At 44.6% G+C, this 24,879-nt stretch overlaps 1 protein-coding gene across 3 annotated transcripts in view; it reads left to right on the top strand.

Moving 5' to 3' along the window:
* LOC143374237 (puratrophin-1) overlaps positions 1-24,879 on the top strand; it is a 464,976-nt gene that overhangs the window by 55,991 nt on the left and 384,106 nt on the right. For all 3 annotated transcript variants that reach the window (XM_076822217.1, XM_076822208.1, XM_076822226.1), the window contains exon 2: positions 3,379-4,245. In XM_076822217.1, coding sequence (XP_076678332.1) covers positions 3,379-4,245 — 867 coding nt within the window. The remainder of the gene's footprint in view (positions 1-3,378; positions 4,246-24,879) is intronic.

Genomic DNA, 24,879 nt, shown 5'->3' with positions numbered 1-24,879 from the left:
TTGTCTGAGAGAAAGGGTACTCGTCAGCGTTCTACTCGTTTTCTTCCAGCAATAAACTGCCGCGGCCGTTTAATATCCTTTCGTTATTTTTTCCGCGCGGCGTGCACAGCGCGGGAGGAAAGGCGAGTACGACGCTCGAGCGAACTTTCCCTCTTGATGGGCCTGGAGAAGAGGAAACACGGCCGGGGATAGACACGCGCTTTGAATGAGCTGCTTGCCTCGAAAGATTAGCCTCGGCTCGCTCCCACGCCTCATCTCGCTATCGCATCATCGCGGAGATTCGATCTCTCGCGCTTCCAGACCCCTCGAACGATAAAGCGAGGAGCGCGCTGGTCGCGGTGTCGAACCCGAACTGCTCGCCGCGAGAACACGCGGACTCTGTTAGGCCGGCTTATTAAGGAAGAGATATTCGCTCGTGGTTTCCGCGTGTACATCGAATACCCGCGCGCGGAGAATTGATGTCCCCGTGGACGAGCCGCTTATCGACTTGGACGCGGTACACGCGTAAATCAGGGGAAATATGAACGGAACAGCGAGATAAGTCCTGATGTATTAGCGCTAAGACGGTGAACGACGATGACGTTAAACGCGAAACCTGGTCCTCGGGTTTTTACCAAGCCTGGCAGGGTGATGTACAGCGCGTTCTTTAAGTCACGCGATTTTCGTCTTTTAGGGGACTATTGATAGGAAATTAATGCAGCGCGCGATGTTAGTTAATATTGTTTGGAGTGCGCCTAGGTAAATTGAGGTGAGAATTAGGGGAAGTGTAAATTTGATTAAATTCTTTTGATTGCTTCCAGTAGCTGTCGTATTTTTAATCGAGGGTGGAAGACACTGCAGTAGACAACGCGAATTCCTATAACGCGCCAAAGATATTGCGAATACTGCTTTCATATAACGCGATTCATAATTAGGAATTACCTAATAATATGTTTTTTTAACCCTCATCCGCTACTTGTGTCAAATTGACACAATTTTCTCGTAATAAGTTACAGTGTCCTGGTATTTGTGAGTCTTGTAAGCAAGCAGTATGCTCTGCACATTGTTTTATTTTATGCGAAAGTTGTGAAAAATCTAAGATGTAAATGTTAACTCATCAATTTGAATGAAAAAATATCGAGAAATAACTGTTTACCTTGTTATTTCATCGATCTTTTACCACTGTGTCACTTTGACACCGACGGATAAATTCAGTTCGTGAAATGAGGAACGGATGAGGGTTAATCAACTTCGTATATATGCCATGTATTTTTAAAATACTGTCCTATTCGATAAAACGTAGAAAATAAAAGTTGGCAAAGCAATAATCGATTATGAGCGATATACGAGAAAAATTCCCGTACAGCACGAGTTCCTAAACCGCGAATTCATGCAGCGCATAAAGTATTAACCGCGTTATACGGGAGTCTACTGTATATAGCATCCACTTATTTCAGGAGTTGTTATCTAATTTTATCAAATTTAATTAAAATTTAGAATCTCCTGCTCTACAGTAGTAATCATCCACGTCATTCACTTCTTCCTCAATAAAACTCCAAGCAACACCTTTGATATCATTTCTCCCATTTGCATCAACTCCAATAAACGCGAACTAAGTGGTACACGAGCCCACAAGCGAACTTTCCCAAAGTACGTTGATGTCAAAGATTTTACCCACATAAACTTTCTCTGCAAAGCTCCAAGCAATGCAATTTTCCAAGCCACTCTCGATGATAATCGAGTGAACCTCGTCGGCGAGGGCTCCTTTTCGAAACGAGGGACTCGCATGAGGGCCTAATCGTTGCGTGCGAAGAGGACAGTGAACCAGCGGTTCTCGTAAGTCAGGCGCTGCGTGACTCACGTTCGCAGGATCACAGAGGATCGGTGGATTTCAGAAGGCTTGGAAAAGCAGGAAGTCGGGGTGCATTATGAAATCGGAGATATTACGCGCGGACGTTGTATTCCCGGGGATCTTATGGGCACGGCCGTGGAAGGTGGTGGCGAAGCGTAGCGTAAAATATCATCGTTATGCACCGCTTGAGGTTAATATTAGTCGCGGCGCCGGCAGTCCGCGATATTTACTATAAGCCCCATTGTTTTATGCGGCGCTGAAGCCCGTCGGACAGCCGCTGATACAGTTGTACGCCTCGCCTCCGCGCGCTACCACGCTGCCAGCAACTCTGCCGTTGCGAAATCCAATTGAATGACCGCTCGCCTTCGATCGGCGCGCAGCCTTTTTATCGCAACTTTTCCCATCGTAGATCAAGGAGAGTTGAACAACTTTTACGTTGCAAAAGCAATTGTCGCCTGTGACGTTGCGACTGATTTTAGGTCACGTTTCTGTATTATAGGAAAAGTGAGAATTAAATGTAATACTGTCGGTTGTAAGTGGTTGTCAGAATTATCTGGGGGTTCGAGGTTCTTTTCATCTCTGAGTTTAATATAGTTAGTGGCTGCCATCTGTGGTTTTGTTAGTGGTTGAGAATTTTGGGAAGTAGAATGGGGTGGTTAAAGTGGGTGTGTTGAGGGTCAAACGTTTAGGAATGTAGTTTGCATATATTGTAGGTAATGTCGCGTCTCAGTCCCACCATGGTATCGCGACTGTTAGTGCTCGTCAGCGCCACCAGAGGTCTAACCTTTCAAAGACTCTTTCTCGCAAGTGTCAGGTCCAAGTCTCGTTCGTATATATACAAGTTCCCAGCTTATTCCTCTTGGTTCTCATGTATTTAGGGCTGGGTCTGTCGATTGTAGCCCTACTGGATGAGTTTGGCTATAACGGTCCCACGATTCAAATGCTGCGCGCGGCGCACCTCTTCTTTTCTGGCGACGGAGGCAAGATACATTTTCGTTCGTTTAGGAACGGTGGTTCCGAATTGTTTTACAGTTATAAAAAGACCCCTGGGCACGTGAATGTAACAGGACCCAAAGGAAACAATAAAATACAGTACTGGGAAATATTTATGGCATCCCTCATAAATTTTCATCACGCACAGAATTTTCATAGTACAATAGGGTAAATCCGGGAGACGCGGTCGGGCCGGAGAGAGTTGGTCGAGTGGCTATATTCAGACTCTACATCTGTGTATGTGCAAAAGTGCATTAAGGTTCTGAACAATTAAATCTCTAGGAATCAACTGTTTCGACCAACTCTCCGGCGCAACTGCGTCTCTCGAATTTTTACCCTATTGATTGGTAAAATGATTCGTATCCAACATACTTTTCTCCGCCACATCCGCCAAAGACAGTACTATGTACTTTCGCTACGGTATAAAATGAACTCACGCTACCAATGTAACAATTGTACTTCTACACGCGAATGATATTCTTTCACCCCACAACTGACCATCACTGTAACCCCAGAAGCATATTCTCTAACCCAACTCCAATCGTTTGTCGCAGGTGATCCCGGCAGAGCGTCGGGTGCCTGAGAAAGAGGAAACCTGGACCCTAGCCCCCGACCATCAGGACTCATGCACCTTCTTCGACGACGTCCCTGATGCTAAGCCCAAGGGCCCACAGGACGTCGAGAACACAAGGATCACCGCAGACGCAGCTCCACCTGACACTACCGAGCCAACAGAGAGTGGCACCCTCCCCAGAAGCCAAGAGACCCGGAAGAGTAAAACGAAAAAGGTGAAGAGCTACCTACGAAAGTGCAAGGGCGCCCTCTCCAAAGGCGATGAAAGTGCCACGGAGAAGAAGCGCCAGGAACACTGCACCTCCTGGTTCCTCAACGAGTCTGAACTCCACCCAGAGGACACAATTCAATCCGAGAAACAGTCAGACCTTCCAAGCGAAAGCACCGCGAGAACTGAAGGAACATCAGCTCCGGTGTCGCAGGAAGCTGAAGACAATACAACTCCTCGGCCTGACAAAAATCCCCCAACGAATCCCTGCGAAGACAGCCACGAGGTCACTGCGGACGAAGCACTAGCAAGGTTGCTCGACGAGGACCGCAGGAACGACCTGAGGAGAAGCCGAACGTCCCTGTACGAGGATGCCAGGGACTCCACCGCGATCGACGAGGACTCCGCGCCTGGGAAAGCGGAACGCGAGAGGAACGACGTGGTCTCGCTCGAGACGCTGACCACCGAGGACACGAACTTGAACAAGTGCGACTCGAACGACACGCTGATAGCGGAAGTGGTGGAAACGGTGTTCGGCGCGGCTTCGCCGGCCGCCATTGCCGAGGGGAAGGAGGAAGAGCCGCGGGACCGCGAAGACGAGGCGGATGGCGACACGCTGCCAGCCCTGTCGCTGCTCGGGGTGAGTAGACCCCTTTGTTTACCTGTTTACCTACCGGGTGAGAGCCGCGGCAGGTTTACGGCCGCTGAGCAAACACAGGAATTACTCATAACGCGGGGAGATTTCCCGTGATAACAGCGGCCCGATAACATCGATCCTCGAGCTCCTGGCCGAGGTAGTATTGAATTTAACGGTACCGCGCCGGGCGGTGGATAAAAGGAGCGTGCTGGGCCCATTTGAATACAAACCGCAAACGGTTACCGCGTCGCGCGGCAGTAAAGCAAATTGCAGCACAAGATACACAGGCGCGTGCACGTGCGTGGCGACGGTGGCGAGCTTATTGTTGGTAATTTATGCCCCCTGGCTTAATGCACTTGTACCGATGATTAAAACGTAATTTCCACCGATAGGGGGAAAACGTGCGGCTCCGTTTCTTTCTTCCACTTCCCCCTTCTGGGCTTATAATTTACGGCACTCAGTTTCTTGTGATTTACACTCGCTCTTTCGCCTGGCTGAGCGGTACAACTTTGGGTATAGATGGTGCTTGTGTTTCTTTTTCGACGGGCGAGAATTGGGGGAAAAGGAAAGAGGTGACATTTTATTTGTAGCTTTTTGTTGGTTGCGATGGATTACAGAAGGTTAGAAATTCAGGACATTTGGAAGAGTTTGGTTATAATAGTGGTTTGATCACTTAGTCGTTGCTTAGTTCAGTTTTCATGAGGCACAAAGTGCCAGCTTTGTTTCCCTTTATCACTGTTGACTTTGCATCAATATATCTGAAGTGGAACTACCTACTTCTAGCTTTAAATATCTCTTACATTTAAAACAGCTGTGCGCAAGTAGGTACCTTGTAATTACTTACTTTTCACCTTCAAAGCTTCACGTTCTTCGTCACTGACCCTAGATTGGAAGATTCGCCCCATAATTTAAAGTATATACACCTCGGGATAAACTTTTAAATTTGGTTCCCTTTTTGGTATTATCCTAAACCCACAGTTTTTCAAGAAGTAATACTACTTATTTAGTAACCAGTGGCGGAGTTGTTGAGGTGTCAGCTTGCCCGATGGCAAGTGGGAACTGTGGGCCGCTTTAAACACTCTAATTACTAGAAAATATAAATTTATTTCACAAAAATTTTACTTATAGTTTTCTGCCACTATTTTTTGAAATTTTTATTTATTTCTTATAAAAATTAAACGATAATCTTATAGTTGTGGGTGGGCCTCCCTTGTCTCCCGGCAACCAATATTTTTAGATCCAGTCCGCCACTGTTAGTAACAAGTAACACGTGTAGTTTGATATTCATCGTGGGTCAAGATGGACCATTTATCTGCCAGGTGAGTGGTAATACTTCCTCGCTTGTCATCCCTCGAGTGACCCACAGAAGAATTGTTCCAAACCAACTGGAACTTCCTTTCTCTCTCGTTTCCCCCACATACCCGTCGATTGCAAGAAACTCGCCAAGAAGATTCTCGATTTCTCAGTTTTGGGCCTCAGGCCGTGGTCCCTGTGTACTTGAAAGCGAAACCCAAGAGATTCCGCTGAAGTTGGCGAGCGACACGGGAAAAGACTCGCGGTTATCGGTGGATTTATAAGGGCCACGTGGCGCGGACACGCGAGGTCGTCCGTGTTCCCTCGATCGTTGTCTCCCGCCTGAAATTCGCGTGGGCGTAGCGTCGTCGAGATTGCCGCGAATTTGTCTCGTTTATCGATCATGCCTTATCGATAACAATACACAGGGGCTGGGAAGGGTGGGGCATGATTCGTGGAACTCGAGCTGGCGTTGAGACGCTTCTAATATTTCACAAGTACTCGAACATTACGAATATTTCTCAAATATTCAAGCAGTGGAAACTTTTTAATACAATTCTAGCTTCAGAGCTCAGTGACTTTTATCTAAACGGAAAATTAGGGAAGACCATTTCTGTGGTGAACTTCAAAGGGGTGTCAACCCTTCGAAGCATTATCACACAACTATAATTCCAGAATATTTGAAAACTCAGGTGACAAATTCTTTTTTTTTACCTTTTGTATCAGGGTTTATTAAATAAATAACGTTAATCTCGAGATTAGAAATTGAAATTGTATCAAAATTAGTTGATGTAACAAAATATTTATTATAAATCCTATTCGCCGGTCGAGTATTCAAATGTTCGAGGTCGACCCCAATTCGAATCTAACATCCTAATTTAATGCAGTGCATATGGAATGCCTTGAACAGAGAAAAATTGTGCAATCGCAGCCCTACTTCGCACGCGAGGTTACCACGGACCACGTGACAAACGACATCAGCGTGTTCAGTGGTTAGCGATGCCTGTGGCACGACCGCAGTACGGTTGAACTTGCGACTGATGTTCCCCGGTGCTGCAGCAGAACGGCTCGCCTCGCTATTCGTCGTGACACTGGCGAACAGTCGTAAGCCCCGAGGCCAAACAAGTGTTCCGACTCGAACTAAACCGTATTTAATTATTGCGCTCGAACCGCGTACAATGAGAGTGGAAGATTGCGTATGAGAAAGGGGGTCGCGGCGGTCGTATAGCCGGGGTTCGCTTAATCGGCTGTCAAAGATTTATGGGCCGAGGATTTTATGGCGCATGATACGGCGAGATGCTGCTGCGAGGATGGAAATAGGGAAAGCTAAGGCCCAGGGTTCGTGCAATTAGGTGAAACTATTGCGTTCGGAAATTCAACAGTAAATGGTAATAAATAAATCGTCTTTATTGCACACTAATCTAAGGATACAAAGTGGCATGGGAAGAGGTAGCACTGTAGATCTAAATAAATTATATGGGGACCAATAATTTATGTGGCACGAGAGCTTGAGTTGGCTGTTTTTCACGCTCTAAGCCTGAACTTCAATAAATCTGCAGAAATTTCAGAATTTAAAGTTCCACAGTTGTGTGACATGAATTTGTCTCAAGAATCTTGAAGTTTTTATGTTGTACTTGAAGTTGTACTCAGTACTTCTTGGTCTTGGATATAGACTCATAGTGCTCCTTCTCCAGAATTATCATTCTGGTAAAATAATCTTTAGACGAAACGCAAGCAGCTCGCTGGTCGCACAGGAAAGCTCAGCTACGTAATACACAATGTCTCTCAGCAAGTAGAATAGTTCCGTAGCGGGCACGGCTACCCCGTTTGGCCCAGGTTAGGCTGGGTTCGTCGAGGTACTTGTTAAGGCGGTCCCGTGGAGCCAGAGGTGTGTATGGGAATTGCAGGTCGTGCTCATTAATTATATCAGATGTGATCTATCTGGACCACAGTCGGTTGTACGGTCGCTCAAGAGTCCCCCACGTGCAGTTTATAGACGTCGTGCATCGACGGTGGAACGAGTTTGGCGGATTCTCGATACGACGGAGACGCGTCGCCAACTTCGCAAGAAGCTGCTGTTGGAAAGCAGATTCGAAAACTTTGGGGGTAAACTGTCGGGGTTCCAAGATCTATACTATCGCAATTTTTCAAGTAACTTGGCAAACCTCTCCTTTCTGAAGTCTCCCTTAGAAGTATGCACTGCCTCGGTTACTTTCATCATGAAATATGGAAGTTTCTCCGAGTTTCAGTAGTGCAGTAGCAAACTTTGGGACTCAGATCTTTAAAAAACGATAAAAAGGGATTTTTACTTTTATTTCAAGACTTCTTCGAAAATGTCACAGTGAATTACACGCATTAGGGATGATATAAATCTGCTTTACTGAAGAAAGCATTGTGGTTACAAAAGAATAAAAAAAGGAGATTACGGTCAGAAATAAGGTACTAAAATAAGGTACTATAAGGTACTAAAGCTCCTGAAGAATTGAATTCTTCAACAGCGAAAAAGGAGCAGTGCTTCCGTGTAACAAGCCCGCGAAATAGCATCGGTTAGAGGAATGTCGCGTAAATATCCAGCTCGCGAAGAAACTCCAGGAAGTGGCGAAGCACGGCGAAGTTCATTCCACTTGTCTCAGGGCGGATGGTGCCTGCGGAAAGTGTGTTTGGCGCGTGCACGCGAGTGCCACAGATAGCGATGGGACGCAAACGATCTAGAGGCAGCTTCAGTCAAGTAGCAAAACTCATTAACCCTCGAAATATTCTACAAATCTTATACTCGACAGTCTCTAACGTCAGGAAAGCCTTCAAATTTATTATCCTTCCTATTACACTCTTCCTGAACTACTTAGCAATATTAACTTGCAGGAATCAAGAATCAAATCAGTTAATAAGGTGGAGAATGTCCACATAACTTCACTACTCCTCTACTAAACTGCCGGCTACTAAAACTAATGCTGATATTATTTATTTTATCAGAATAAACGTGATCAACAACATTTTCCCATTCACAAACGTAATCGCGACTGCGGCCGCATTTGAACTCCTCCGTCTCAAAAACTCGAAGTTAGCCACGCACCCGGTGCTGTTTTCGAATCTAAACGCTCGAGCTATCTGAAAACAGCGTGTTGGCCGTTTGTTGAAAAATCTCGAAGCACGTGTAAAGTGCCGCCATTAGCCACAGGTGATAGGTGGGTGCGTTCGCACCAGGCGTTAGATCGTTCTCAGTGGGTCGACCGTGGCTCGGCACGTACGCACACGGGGTGGCGTAAATCTGGCCGGTCGACAGTGTCGATCGCCGCTGAAACGCTACCCGATCATCAGTCGTGAAAGTGTAGCCAGGGAAAATGATCGGGCGATCCGTGTTGCTCGGTGCACGGCCGCGCACGCACGTGTCCCTCCCCCCCTTGCCGTCCGGGCCCCGCGGTCTTTTCAGCTGCGCACGCATACCTACGGGGCCCGTTAGCCTCCGCGTCGGATTATAGATTAAGCCGCGCCTCTCTTGCGCGGCAAACGATAAGCGGAATACGGCGCGGGATTTATTGTAATTGGCGGTAATGATGGTTTTACGCCGCCGCTGCCACCACCGTCGCCATTAAACGGCCCCCGCGTCGCGCACCCCTGGCCCCCTGCATACTTACGATCGCGGGACCGCGAGCAAACGTACTTGCACACGTGCTCGCCTCTTCCTTTACCTTCAATGAGTATTCGGTGCGAGGTATAGCGATGCTCAGAGTCGGCATAGTTTTGTGGTACTGCTGGAAGCTGATATGAGCCTGAAGAGGATGTGGGTCCTATTTGGGGGGATTTTTTTGTTCGCTGTAGACATGATTGGCAAGGGGACTTTGGCAACTCGAAAATTCTGGCTTTAAAGGAACTTCGGTAACCCTAAAATTTTGATTTTAATGAAACTTCGGTAATATGAAAATTCCGACTTTAATGAAACTTCGGTAATATGAATATTCCGACTTTAATGAAACTTCGGTAATATGAAAATACTGATTATAATAAAACTTCGGTAATATGAAAATTCTGGCTTTAATGGAACTTCGGCAACCGTTAAATTTTGATTTTAATGAAACTTCGGTAATATGAAAATTCCGACTTTAATGAAACTTCGGCAACTGTTAAATTTTGATTTTAATGAAACTTCGGTAATATGAAAATTCCGACTTTCATGAAACTTCGGGAACATAAAAATTCTGATTATATTAAAACTTCGGTAATATGAAAATTCTGACTTTAATGAAACTTTGGTAACCCGAAAATTCCGACTTTAATGAAACTTCGGTAACCCGAAAATTCTGATTATAATGAAACTTCGGTAATATGAAAATTCTGACTCTAATGAAACTTCGGTAACCCGAAAATTCTGACTTTAATGATACTCCGGTATCCCGAAAATTCTGGCTTTAATGAAACTTCGGTAACCCGAGAATTCTGGCTTTAATGAAACTTCGGTAACCCGAAAATTTTAATTTTAATGAAACTTCGTGTGGACGTAAATAATATAAGGAATATGCAGGGAGAAATTCTTTTTATCTACGGAAATTCATTCTGAAGGAATGAAATTGAGCCTTCAAGTTATCGCGATTTTTCGTTTTTTTTTTTAAATATAACTTAATATTACTTTTGTTAGCGTGATATATTTAGCATAAAGAATTGAACAATTCTTATATTTAAACTCCCTAAACTCCACCCGAAAATCGCAGAACCCCATAGAGAAGATTCATATGGTGCCTTTAGGTTTTAGGTGCCTTCGCGTCGTTCCGACTTCGAAATTTCCCGGTGCCTTTCTAGTTTCATTATTAGCATCGCTCAGAGGCTGTTTAAATATGGAAGATATTGAATAAGCTGGTTACGTGGGGCCGCGGAGCGTCGAATAAAGGATCGTTTCTTCATTGAACCATGGCGGGGCCTGGTCGATGGCGAGCGGCCGATCGAATCGCGCAACCGATCCATTGGACGAGAGAGACAACCAGGCCGGGATTATTCCGCGTGACTTCCGATCGGAATATAGTTTAGCGGGCCATTCTTTTCTCCTCGGTGACTTTCGCCTGGGCGCAGAGAGCGCGAGAGAGCAATTTCTTGCCGATGATCGCGGGCCCGAGGCGCGCCGATAATAAGGTGTCAACGTTCACGGACCCCTCGGTCCCGTGTCAGCCGATTTCCGGGTTATGCTCGTGCGAACCGAAACGACCGAAGCGGTATTCGGTCGACTGGTAATCACGGCACCGCTGTCGATGTCTCTCGACAAAGACGTCGCTCGGCCGATCGATCGAGAACGAGGCTACGAGTTCACCTTCGCACGAACGCTGCTTAACGCCCGACACGGTTAATCTTCCTTGATTCTTATCGTTTTCGACTGTGTACACGGGCAAGGAACCGATCTATCCGTCGCCACGGGTTAGCCCGTGGGGACTCACAGCCTCCGAGTCGGTCAAGCCTCTCTGAACCATTGATACTGCTGGGAAAGTTTTGCTTAACTCGCCCTGTGCTTCAAACAATACCCCCGATGCTTGCCAGAAAGCATAAACGTGGAAATACGCCAAAGCTATGCAGCAGGTGGACACCCTCGGTGTCAAACACGCCCGCGCAAAGTGTTAGTCAAGATCAAGTATGAAACGTCACTGTACCTCTGCAAGACACTGCACTGCTTGTTTTAGGGTCACAGGTATTGAACAGAAGTGAGAATTATTGTACCTTTTAGAGATACAGTGTCTAACATAATCTCTGAGCAGGTCAGGGAGTATTAGTGGTGTAAGGTCCTGGGGTGTCTAAAAGTTCTGCCACTATTTGGTCCCACAAAAAAAAATTTTCTCTTGCTCCGTGATTAGGCATAAACAGGCGGACTGTTATATGTATTATTAGTAGTATTTAAAAAGTTTATGTTATGTTATGTTTTTGTTATCTATTATTATCTCATGTTAATTTATCTTTGTTATTTTATTTTATTTTATTTTATGTTATTATTTTATATATATATTTTTTATTTCTTTCTCTTATTTTTATCTTTCTATATAGTAATGGTAATAATTTTGTATCTCTGTACACTAAAGGGTTTCCCCTTAATAATAATAATAATAATAATACCCAAAAACTATCTAAACCAAGCATAACTCCAGAGACTTGACTCAAAGGAAGACACCGAAGGGGCTACCAACTTCCCTCCTCGTTGCTTCCTCATCCCTATACCTGCGTATACAAGCCGCGATACGTGAGTGGCGCGATTGCAGGGCCCCCTTCGGGGTATTTTTACGGCTCGCGAGCAGAGGCCCCGTTCGAGGATCTCTCGAAAACGTCTCGTCATTAATAATTCCCCCGTAGTTCGAAACAGCAACACCCGATACCCACCACTTGGAACGTATAAGATTACAATCCTCTCGCTACGGTACTCGACTACCGTTAAATATATGTTTTACAGCGTGTTTCGGTGCGCGTCGCGGCGCCCTCGCGCGCCCGGCCATCGCCGTATCGAGCTGCCTTCGGCCGATTGAGGAGTCGAGCGCGTTACGTGTCCCTCCGCGTCCTGCTCGGCGACGATCCCTGGCGAGATCAGCTTTCAAGGTCGCCGAGTTCCGCCGCGATTCAATGGCAACCCACGCCGATTCAATGGCACGCCGGCCGTGCGGCTAATAAGCAATTAAATTTCGCGGTTTACCGAGCACGCGCGCTCGCGACACGCTGCCTGCGGTCTACCGCGCCTACCGATCGATTATCGCGTGTCTAATGTACCCATTCTGGCTAACTAAAGGTTTCCAGCCCTCTTGCAAATCTGTCCAAGGGAATGGAGAATTCCTCGTGCCTCTCAGTGGCACCTTGTATCGCGTAAACGCTGCATTGTTGCGTGCGAAGACTGATCGTGAGTCACTGTGTCTGATTCAATTGCTGGAGAATGCATGTTCCTGAAGCATTGCTGTGAACTGTGGTCTGAGATTACATACGTGCTCCTGCTGCGCAGAACTCTTTCAGAGCCTGTGTATTTCCACTGTGCGTTACAAGTTGGGTACAGTTTCATTCTGACTAATTGCAATTCCAGTTTCTGAGCTTAGATTGATAGGTTCGGTTATTAAATAAAACAACCTGCCACCCACGGTTTTTGTAATTAAGAAGTTAGGTGACCCGAAAATTCAGAAAATTATGCAACTTTGTATGTAAATAGAGCACTTCATCCGTAATACAAAGCTATTATTTGTTGGTGCCATAGTGCGGTTTTAGGGGGTGAAGAATGCTGCTTTTCTTCGTGGAATATCTCGAGAACAGTGAGAGATATCGGTAAGAAGTTTAAACAAAAGCTACATCTTTTTTTATACGTATAAAACTGCGTGATAATAATTGTGGAGAGATTCAAACTTTTCAAGTTATCCCCACCACCAATCTTTATTTCGATATTTATTTTATCTTCAGAAATTATTGTTCCTCTGAACTGTGATAGGAATCCCATGTGCCTGTCAGTGAAACAGGTGAAAAATCGTGAGAGCTGTTATGGAAAATTTTAATTCGACTCTGTTGCCCTGAAGGTGTGATTCCAGTTTCAATTCTAGAGCAAGCTTCAGTTCTAAGCCAGTTCTGGATTTTCTTATCGACGAAGATGGTGGTCTTTCTCGCGATCTATCTGCGTTAACTTTCGTAGGATAACCGTCCAGTGCGCCTATGATCGCCTTATTCTCGCCAATTAACGTGGTGTCACGACCCGACACGTTTTTCTCGGCCCCCCACGACCGCATTTTATCCACTTCTTATCCGCGGAAATTGCTCGATTGGCATTCAAGGAGCCTGACCAGCCTCCGTACCTTGGGAATCGTAATTGCCATTAAGAGAACGAGAGAGGACACGTCGACCTCGATGGACGAAGGGTGAAATCGGCGCGATGCATTCGTTTCTCGTTATCGGCCACTAAATAATCTTTATACGATCCCTGAAGACCTAAGAAACTTTAACGAGCTCTTTTCGCGCGCCGTCGATTCCGGAAACCGTCGTGAAACTCGAGGTCCGAACGATTGTCGGTTTAGTTCTGATAAGAATCGTCGAAATCGCAGTAACCTTCGGAGAAAGCAGCCGTTTTCACGGATGCTTTCACGAAACCGCGGAGCACATTAATCGGACACTTTTTCCACTGACGTGCACTTTGAGGCACTGCAAAATTCTTTGTAACACTCTTCCTTGAATCGAGGTCATTGCTTCAGCTCGTACAGGTTTAGAATTTTGAACGAATCAGTCATAAATCAGCAGTATCATCCCCCTATCTAATGGAACTATTCGTCAGGTACTATGTTTAATTAGATTTCAAAAAGTTTGCGTGTACATCCGACGCACCCTGTGCGTTGGACGCCCTGCAGGCGTTCGACAGATATGGTTAGCACATAGAACTACAGGATTTCCGCACGTGGTGGTACGCTCAGCGATTCACTCTCAAGTATCAAAAGGATTAAGGCTTCGGTTCACATTTTACTGTCCTGTAATAATATCCAACTTGGATCCAGGTCGTCGGCTCGATGGTATAATAGGATTTAGATGGATTTCGAGGGTTCAGCTCGTCGCGAGGGAAAAGCTCGCCCCTGCAGATGAGAACAGTGTCGCAGACGTGTTCCTGACGTTCGGAGAAAGTGATTGGCCAGAGAGGCTCTAAGGCAGGGCGCCCATCGCTGGTCTCTCGACGGTCTCTCGTGATGCTCGTGATACGACGATATCTTCTTGCTGCACCCGATGCACATGAGCCGTACCGCGCGTGTCCCTGGCGAACGGGTCACGTTTCCGGTAATTAATGACTCGCGTCATCGGCGAGGTCGAGGCACCGGTTACATCTGTCGATCGTTTGTTGCATCCGGACGTGGACGCTCGCTGGACGGACCGATCGTGCCGCGCGTTTATTCACAGACGCTGGTAACCGTCGAGCCTCGATATTTGCAGCAAGGTGATTAGCTTTTTCGTAGTGGTAGAGGGTATATGGTGTGGGAAGGTAAGGGGGAATTGAGGGAAGGGTGGATTAGGTGGTGGGACGTGGAAGAGGGAGGGAAAGGAGGAATTTAAAATTTAATGGGTGGTATGGGCAAGTGACGATAAGGGTGTAGGTGTGCCAGAGGTTTCTAGGAAGATCTAAGGGTATACCAAGCAGTAGTGAGGTTTCTAGGAAGATCTAAGGGTGTACCAAGCAGTAGTGAGGTTTCTAGGAAGATCTAAGGGTGTACCAAGCAGTAGTGAGGTTTGCAGGAAGATCTAAAGGTACACCAAGCAGTAGTGACGTTTCTTGGGAGATCTAAGAGGACGGGATGAGAAGCAGAAGAGTCTGTGAGAGATCTTTAATTGTGCTGATTATTATGAAAGTGTAAGTAAGTGCTCGTGTAAGTATAAAAACCAAACAAATTAAGATTTTCCTTCTTTTATGTCATATTGATTTGTATTTCAATATTATGAAAGAATTGTTGCAAAATAGCCGTCAACTAAGCAATGACATGATAGTGTCATTTTCATAATGAGCACTTTTGTAATTTTGGAGACCTTCAATGGTTTAAAAATCACATACTCATAAATTTTTACAATGATAGATAAGTTTGACATTACAAGAGCATATATGTTGTGAAATATTTTGTTTGATAATGGAAAAATATTTTTTAATACGTCCATACGTAACACTCTAAATATCTCGAAATAAAAAACACATGACTTACACCACTTTCATAACCACCGACACAATTGCGAGCTACTTGTATTGTGGGTTCAGGAATCCCCATAAGAGGGAGCCCGGAATAAGAGAACTCGGCGGGACGGCTTTGGCGGAGTAGATTAGGCGGCTGACTAGTACGCAGAGGACCCGCAAGATCGTGGGTTCAAGTCCCATCGCCCGAGGATTTTTTTCCGTGGCTCCTGAACACAAAAGTTACAAAACCTATTCCTACAGTATGAATCACCTACAAATCTTCTACTAAGTTCACTAATATCCACACAGAAATTGGTGCTATGGAGTAATAAAGCCCGACAACTCTCCTCCACCCATTTCACCATTTTCTGTTTCGCCATGCGCATTGGAAACCTCGCTATTCCTTGGTCTCCATATACAGCAAGGTATTTGGAAAGGAAATCACAAGATAAACGTCTAATCAGGGTGCCAAGATTTAGAATGGAGAACAAAGTAGGGGGATAATACATACTTGTGCAGGAAAATGGAGAAAGGATTTGCAAGATTTATGAGGAGTGGGAAGAGACATGAGAACTTCTGTTTCACAGGAACAGAGAATGAGAAAATGGCAGAGTAATAAAGGACAAGATACAGGAAGATTTCGATGACAGAACTTCGTCTCTCAACCAGTTCGCTGTTAACTTAATTTGCTTTGCAGATCTACGATGGTCAAACGGTTCAAGGAGCCCGCTGAAGTCACTTAAGCAGGCAAAAAAGCTAGACGCATTAATAAAAGGAGCTTGACGTATGCGAATGAATGCTCACTGCGACTAAAAAGCCTCGATAATCCTTTACGTAACAAACCTCGCTCGTCTCTACCAAAGAGAATGTAGTAAAAGCCACTCGAAACTATAATTCCTCGTTCTAACGCATTCGAATTCGCGCGCGAGTGCTCCGGAGCCGAAATTAACGCGCCTGGCGTGTTCGTCACGGGTTTAAACGCGTGAATTATAAAACCCGCGCGCGTTTGACGCTGACTAACTTCCTCCCGCGATGAAACGATTTTGCCTGCCATTAATCTGCCTCGTTCGCTGGAATTCCACGCTCGTTATTCGCTCTACCGTCGAATCTGTACCGAGCAAACACGCTGGACAGTTTTTTTTTTTCTACCTCCGTGAAATAAAGTCGACGCTCGCGATTCCCTCGTCTGGAAATCCAGCAGCCGATGCACTGCGCTTCGCAGTCGAATCGGCAGGTATTTAAATGGAGTACAAATTTGTGGGAATGTTCGAGGGCTGGCAGAAGTCGCGGAGGAACAAAGGGAAGGTTCGAGCGGTGTTTCTTCTGCCGCTGAGCGCAGTTGCGGTCGTACACGTTTGAAGGATTAAAGGATACGGTCGATTAATGGCCGACCGTGGCGTTGGTTGGTTGGCTTACCCAACAGGCGCGGTGGGTTTCGTGTGTTTCGCAGTGAAGAACGGCTTGCTCGGGATTTGGGACAAGCGTTGCGTGATTCTATTTCCACGGCACGACTGCACGGTTGTACACTAACCCATATTCCCTCCCAGAACGTAGATGAATTATTACGATCGATCACGAGCGCACGCTTAACCCTTCGCGCTACGCAACCGTTGCACCCTGACACGATAGGCTCATCCGCAGGCGATTTTCGTATTAGGCGTTATTTTTATATAAAAAAAAAGGTTTGTTCACTTCTTGAAATAGGTAATAACATAGCCAGATAGTTTTAAAATGACTGCATGTACAGTTTCCTTACAAAAAATTTCCAAAAAGGACCTTGATTTCTGCCGATTAGACTAAGTAGGTTCCCTGCTTAAGGGGACTAGGCAGTCGAAAAATCGATTTTTATTGCATTTTCCGAAAGTACTATCTTTTCTGAATACAATGCCGTTTGGTTTATAGTAAAATTCGCAAAATTGTAGATTTGGCAGTTAAAAACGTCAAGCGGCAACCTAGAGCGTCGCCTTTGTCCAGAAATTTTAAATGCGTTTTTCTCGAATATTTTTTTCCTGATTGCGAGCGAATTGAGGTTCGAATCGACTTGGAAAAAATTACAGGATGTGTAGAACATGTGTCATTTCGGCGCAAACCTCTGATATGGTCTGTAAAAATTCGAGATTTTCTTAAAAAAAATTAAGAAGTCACCGGATTTTTTCAAAAAATCTGTTTAAATTTTTTTGTATAATACAAGATTAACATAATAAATTCCAAAAACTTTTATTTCATTATATGTTGTATTTACTAAGAAAAAATCTTTAAAAATAGCTTCATTTTTTGACCGATCAAAGTAGACCGACCCCTTAAATAGTTCAGATCAGTGCTTTAGACCGTGTCTAGACTCTGAACCCACCCTCAAAGTTTTCTCCAAACCATGCCAAACATCCAACGACCCTTTCCCAATACTCAGCATACCGTTACAGATCCTCAATCTCTTATTATCCAAAAACCTACAAAACCCATCTCTTCTAGTCCCAATATTCCAGTCTACTCTCACCTTCAACCCCTTCAGCGTTCAGCTTCCGCCACATATCGCCCACGACACCCAGTGCCCCGTACTCGAGCGTTCCTCGTGGCGCACGGTTCGCTGGGAGCCGCGACGTGATCGACTGCCGCTGCAAGTACCGTATCGACGGCAACGCGATGCGGCGCGGCGCGACGCCCGTGCACGTCCGAGGAACACGGACCGCCCCGTGCACGGCTATTAGGTAATGGACGGTGATTATGGTCGTGACGTGAGCACGATGCCCCATCGCGGTGGGGTCGTGTCCGCGCGGCCAGCAACGCCGCATCCCCCTCGCGGTGCTTCTCCTTTTTCCAAGAGGAGCACACCCAGCCCTGTGACCCACATCCCACGGTCGCGGCGCGCAACACCGTCGGGGCACCTCTTCCGGCACGAGGATGACATTTTCCACGTCGTTGTCTCCGTGCTCGTCCGCAGGCTGCACGCCCGCTCTCGTCCCGGCGGAGCCACGACGCGACAGTCGTGCTACGTGTATCCCCCCGCGAGCACCAGGCTATCCTTCCCGCCCGCGTGCTGACAAATTTATGGAGCCTCGCTCGGCCGTTATGATTGAAGTCCCCAGGGGGACACGGCGGACTGCGGAGAGACGCGGCGCGTTACCCGCAGGAAAGTGGCACGGCGGATTTATCTCCGTGGCAAAGGGTTACCGCGCCTTTCGCGCTCCTTCGAGCTGGAGCCCCAGCTAGGTGAACTTCACGGGGTACGATGGATCAGGAGATCGCGTAGAATTGGACGTTCGTGAATAAAGCGTTGGCTAGAATATGCAAGTTCGAGTTTCCGGGCCCGGGGTTCGTTGAGTAGAGGGAGTTCCCCTAGTGCTGGACGCTTTAGGGGTCATGCTCAGTCAGGAGGCTGAAAAAAGGGTGGTCTTTGGAAATTTTTTACTCAAAAGCTATAACACATTTCGCAAAAAATCTTTTTTCCTTTTAAGCATTGCATCTAGTACCGTGCATCGTAATTTTTTTATTTAAAAATATTTAGCAATAACTAAGTTATTGTCCATCACTCGAAGGTTCTCTAAAAATAAAGGCTTCTGCGGTGACCACTGCTGCTCGAAAGTCGAGCATCTAAAATAAAAAATTCGAAAGAATTTACTTATTGTATTATATTATCTAGTATCTGAAGTCAAAATTGCAAGAAACCTAATGGCAGGTCTAATATCACTGGTGCAAACGTTGCTTTCAAGTTAATTTTCGTGAAAATTGATTACTTTCCGATTTTTTACTAAAACGATATAACTAGAACGTCGATTTTAATATGACGACGTTAATTTAAAACCTTTTTTAAAAATTATTTTAAAAATTGTATTTTTTCCGATTCTAATGAAAAAAACTCAACATTTCTCTGTTTAGTAGGTCACATAGTTAAAGTATATTGTCGAAAATGATAAAAAAAAACTATGGATTATAAGCGTTGTTTGAAATAACGAATGCTGTTTTATTCATATACTAAATACACTTGGCACTTTAGATTTAAATATCTTAAAAAACCGCAAATTTCCACAAATATTCTCAATTGGATATCATACTTGACACGTTACTTTATATCAAGAAACTTGTCACAGCATGAAACTCGGTGACACTCATCTTTGTTTTCCTTCCGTTTTATTAAAACTTGACTTAGATTTTTAACACATTGAGAAGGGAATTACAAGGATATAATCAAAGATATTTTACTTTGTTTCTGTGGAAAGTTTAAGTTTATAACACCTACTTTAATGGTAAACTGTTTCACACATTGATCTTTCCACATAAACTTTCTCTGACACATTAAACATGCTCCCATTTTCAAGACATCAAGGAGCATGAAATTTCGCCAACTTTGACGGCCTATATCTCAATAACCAATCAATATATTTAAGAAATTCAAGCGGTATTTGATGCCCTCATATATATACTACAAATCTTCTATAATAGCAAAAAGCTGCTATATACTTCAAAAATTGAATTTTGGCCAGGTTTTGACGATTTGGGACCACTGTGCATCGGCCGTTCTCAAACGCGGAATGCCTACAATCCCTTTAAATCCTTGAAACTCTAATTCTTCAGTTTTCTGAGCGCATCCAGTCCTCGATGCGCACCCCAAGCATCCTCTCCCCCATGGGACCTACACCAGAACCTCGGAGTTGGGACCACAACCGTGGAACAATGGCTAAACGAAGCCGTTAATAAATCCCGATCTCGCGACGGTTGAAAAAGTTGATTGAATCGGGCCCGGGCGAAAGCAGTTTTCGTGGAGGACGGTTGAATCGCGGGCCAGCTCGCGTGTAATACGACACGCGGCCCTTTTTGCCCGGGCCACGTTCCCCTCTTCTTTTTCTCGCCTCGGTGGTCGCCGTGACCGGTAGAAAGCACCTGACGACTGCTTGATCGCACTTCACCGGTTTCTTTGGCGAAGAAAGCCGTGAGCGGCGTCTGGAAAGTCCGCGCCGGGACGGGACGGGAGGGAGGACGAAGAGGGCGAAGAGGACGACGACGACGGAGGTGGAAACGGAGGAGACGAGCCGGGGGAGGAGGGCGGAGGATCAGCGGCGCGTTAGCAACGCTTGTAGTCCGTCAGCCACGACGACACTGGATGTCTTTCTTCATTAAAGACCGTTCAGACGTCCCGGTGTGTTGGGACGTCCACCTGGACGGCTCAATTGGGGCCCCGCAACCACGGGAGGATACCCCCCCGGTGCGAGCGGGCCCGTTTCCAGGTGTAAAACATCCCGATAGTTCGCGCTCCGTCGGGTCATCATCGCATCTGGCATCGCAATTAAAGGTCACCCCCGTCTCGCAACTCCTGAGGAGAAATTGCGTTTCCATCTGACCCTCCGTCTATTTTCGCGTCCTCCAGCCTCCGTGCACTGTAGGCGCTTCTTATGAGCCGAGTGGCGATAGTCTGGAGGCTTTGGCACCTTAAGGTTACGAATTTAGTTGAGAAGTATCGATACTGGGGAAGCGAAACTTCACACTGCGAATGGAAGCATTTAATCGAGTCTCATTCGATCTTTCATTGTAGCAGGTGGAACGTAATTAACGGGGCTACCAAAGGGGAGGCGATTCTTTCAGCGTGGATTTAACGGGCGGCCGATGAGCAGTTGCCCTCTGGACCCCTGCCCAGAAGGCACCTCGGGGTGGTATCCGGAGTTGGGAAATTTTTTAATTAAATAAAAATTTCGAATAACGAATAAAAGTTACAAATATTATTAAGTTAAATAATACGTCGAGTAAAGTTAAAGTTAAAGTTGAAATTGAAAACTTTATTCGACGCTGAAGTTGAAACGCTCGACGAATAAAAGAATCTCCATAAAAAACTTCAGAAAAGTAAACAAATTACGCCAAGTACGTGAAATCAAATAAATCACAAAAAATAGAAGATAATAATAATTATAAAATAAAACAAGATGTGAAATCAAAATGAGCTGCGCGTACATAAAGGTAATGATAAATACAAATAAATATTTTAATACGAATAAACATTTTATTCAAAATACTTGGCGCTGCGAAAGGGAAAAAATGTTAATTGTCCTCGTTTAATAATTTACAATAACTCCCTTACAATCTAAAATACATAAACAAATACTAATACATATTAGAAACGCAGTCAGATTTATTCTACGTATATTTAATTCTAATGTCATACGTAGCATATGCGCACGCACACATACACACATTCATGAACGCACGCACAAGAAAGAAAGAAAAAGATTAATGCAATTTATACATATTTATTCAGTTTAGCGACACCAATTCGGGACGCAGTGCCAAGTATTTTGAATAACATGTTTATTCGTATTAAAATATTTATTTGTATTTATCGTTACCTTTATGTACGTGCAGCTCATTTTGATTTCACATCTTTTTTTATTTTTTAATTATTTTATTGAAATTGGTCTTATTCGAAAGCTTATACGCGGTTTACATAAGAAAAATGCCTTTAAATTTAGGAAATATTGCAGGCGTGATGCGATATTAATGAAATAAGTTTCAGGTTAGGTTGGAATATACAGGCTGTCTTTCCTGTACTTTCTTTCCTGTACTTGGCGTCGAGACGCTACCGCGTCTCTAGATTAACATTATTCGTCGAATAATCTAAAGTTAAAGTAACTTTAATCGATCCTTTATTTAAGTAACTTCTTATTGCGTTAATCCCAAAATCTAGCATGTCCAATTTTCCCCCAAAAATTATACATTTATCCAAATACTATATTTTGTTTTGTTTTCCATAATTTTCCTACCACCCGCGCGTAAATTAATTTCTAATTCTGTTACACCTACAGGGTGTCCCAGAGCATATGCCACCTGGGCCATTTTTCTTAAACCCGCAACTGGATTCTTCCAATAAAAATGAATGTTCACTATAAAATAGAATTATGTACAAGCTTGAGAAAGCTGAGCTCCTGTGCGACAGACTATCGCACGGCTAACGTGTAGGACTGACAATTTCCAGTAGAACTGACGTGCTATGAACAGACACGTTACCCGAGCCATACTGCATCGCACGCGATCGTGGTACAAAACAAGCTTGGTACAAATAACTTGCGAACCTAACTTCGTCTCACTTTTACACTAACCATCTTTGCAATCGTCATTGCCTGAATAATCAGGCTACCGCATGGGTGGGTAGTATTCATTACTACGACGAGCTGCGCTACGGAAGAAAGGGTTCCGTACGCGAGCAGTAGGCGACTGGGGTCGTTAAACGTGCCGCAAGAAAAGGGATAATCGTTGAGAGGGAACCCACGCGCTCTCCCAGCCCTTTTTGCCAAGGATGCACGCCGAAGCATCGCTCTTTGCTCGATATTTACTCTCGCTGTACCTGGACAGCGTGCCCGCAGCGTGTACCGGCTGATTATCTATCTGCCTTTCAAGCGACGCGACTAACTACATACTGCCACGAATCGAATCAGTGGGCCCCGTGTGGGGAGGTGCACGGGCGTCAACACGCCTCAGAGATATTACCGTTGAAAAGGGACGTCGGGGATCACTTTAAACGTCGGGGCTCGCGGTCCATTTGCACCGTGGGAGGGTGACTGAATTTTTTTAGCAAGGTTTTCACCGATGTCTGCGTTGAACTGGCCGAGAGGCGGCTGTGAGTATCTTAAACAGAATTTTTCATCACTCGCTTTCTTATTCATCGACGTCTGTGGAGTGAGACCACGTGAGCCAATTATTCTAGTTCTCCAGTGAATTCTGTCTCTGTGAGGGGGAACTGAAAATGAATATGGTTGAGGCTTTAAAGGGACACACCAGCATGTAGGCCTGAAAGAATGGGTAACACTAAAATTTGTTTACTGAGATAATTTTTCAGTGAGTTATTGGGATTTTTTTTAGAAGATGTTAGGCATTTTAGCTTTATTTTCATACATAATTTATAACTTAAAGCGTAAAATCGTGGAGTTATTTCATTATTATTTAATATTCCTACGTTTAAGATTAAACCTACTCTTTCACCACTCGGCTCTAAATCCACTTGCTTCTATATTATCAGAAGTATCCCTCGCAATACGCGGCGAGCTAAGAGATCAGAGGATTCCCGGAGTACTCTGCCACGCAAGGAATTTTTCTCGCGGTGAAAAATTGAAGGAGGAGGCTGGCGAGCTAAGTAGCTCGAGGATCAATATTTGTCGTCTTGTCTAGCGCTGACTCGTGCTCCGCGGAGAGCACCGCGTCGGCTGCTGTTCCTCGGTTAATTTAACTCTCAATCTCCCTCTTTCGAGATGCTCGCGCGATTGGAATCTCCGAAAACGGGAACTTTCATCCAGCCGCGAAAGTCACTTACGGAACCACCGTGCGCGGTCCGTAAATTTTTATTGCGCAGCTTAATATCATACGCGATAGGCACGCGCGATAAATAAACAATTCTATCCCGCATAAAAGGCGAGGTACAGTCGTACAAGTATCGTTCAAACTTTACCTGCACAGCAAGCAAACAGCAAAATAAAAGGAACCAAAGCGTCACCCATAGACGATTGAAGAGTCCTTGTAGAAAACACTGTAAGTGCCAAAAGTCAAATTCTATGCTATAATATTGCGTAGAAAATTTTCCAATATTTTTTTTTAATTTTGGCACTTATACAGGGCGTTACTCTGCCAGCTACCTGTAGCAAATACTTTAGGAGCTGATCATAGGCAAAAATAAGACGAAAATGAAGAGTGACGAAATTGCGATAAAGGTTTAAACTGAAATTCAAAGTCAATTTTCTCGAAAACGAAGCCTTTACCGTAATTTCGTCACTCTTGATTTTTGTCTCATTTTCGCCTGTATAATCACCCTATAGTTTATAGAGTATTGACTGTAAGTAAAGGAACATCATGTACAGTGTTTTCTACAAGCACTCTTCACTTCAGAAAATAAAGAAAATAAGGTAAAGGACCCAATTACTGGCACCTAATCAATTACTGTCACCTTAAGCTATTTTACTTAAAATAACGAATAAATAAACGTTGTAAAGTCATACCAAAAAAGAATTATGTAATTCAACCTATAATCTATACTATAGATTATAGAATTATGTAATGAAAGAATAAGATTAAAAAAGTATGTAATTCAACCTTTAATCTATACTATAGATTATAGAATTATGTAATGAAAGAATAAGATTAAAGAATTATGTAATTCAACCTATAATCTATACTATAGATTATAGGTTGAATTACATAATTCTTTTTGGGTATGACTTTACAACGTTTACTATACTATACTATAGATTATACACTATAGTTTATTTATTCGTTATTTTAAGTAAAATAGCTTAAGATGACAGTAACTGGTTAGGTGTCAGTAATTGGGTCCTTTACCCTAGTCGAGGGAATAGCAGGATATAGAATTTGGTGGTACATATGAAGGCACCGAAGCTATTAACAGTTCAGATTTCTCCACGAAGAGGGCTGTAATAATGGAATGAGATATAGGAAAGGGAAGCGTAGGATTTGTTTGATTGCGCGATGAAACGAATTTCACAAACGAGGGGATGATGATTAGAAGCAATAACATATAAGTGGTCAGCACGGATTAGGTTAAAAAGGTACCCAGGTGCTTGGACATATTCAGCGAGCAGAGAATTCGGTTTGCGAGCTGACGTGTCCATCATCATCTCCCGATAGAAAAATGGTAATGAAAGTTCCATCCAGTTGCCAGTGAAGGCTCGCCGGATGTTGGCGCACGGGAGCGTGCGTCTGCGTTCGTGCAGCGATGGAAGTGTGCC

This window comes from Andrena cerasifolii, chromosome 1, assembly GCF_050908995.1.
Source record: "Andrena cerasifolii isolate SP2316 chromosome 1, iyAndCera1_principal, whole genome shotgun sequence".
Lineage (NCBI taxonomy): Eukaryota > Metazoa > Arthropoda > Insecta > Hymenoptera > Andrenidae > Andrena > Andrena cerasifolii.
Note: the sequence above shows the minus strand (reverse complement) of the source record. Positions and strands in the feature narration are given on the sequence as shown.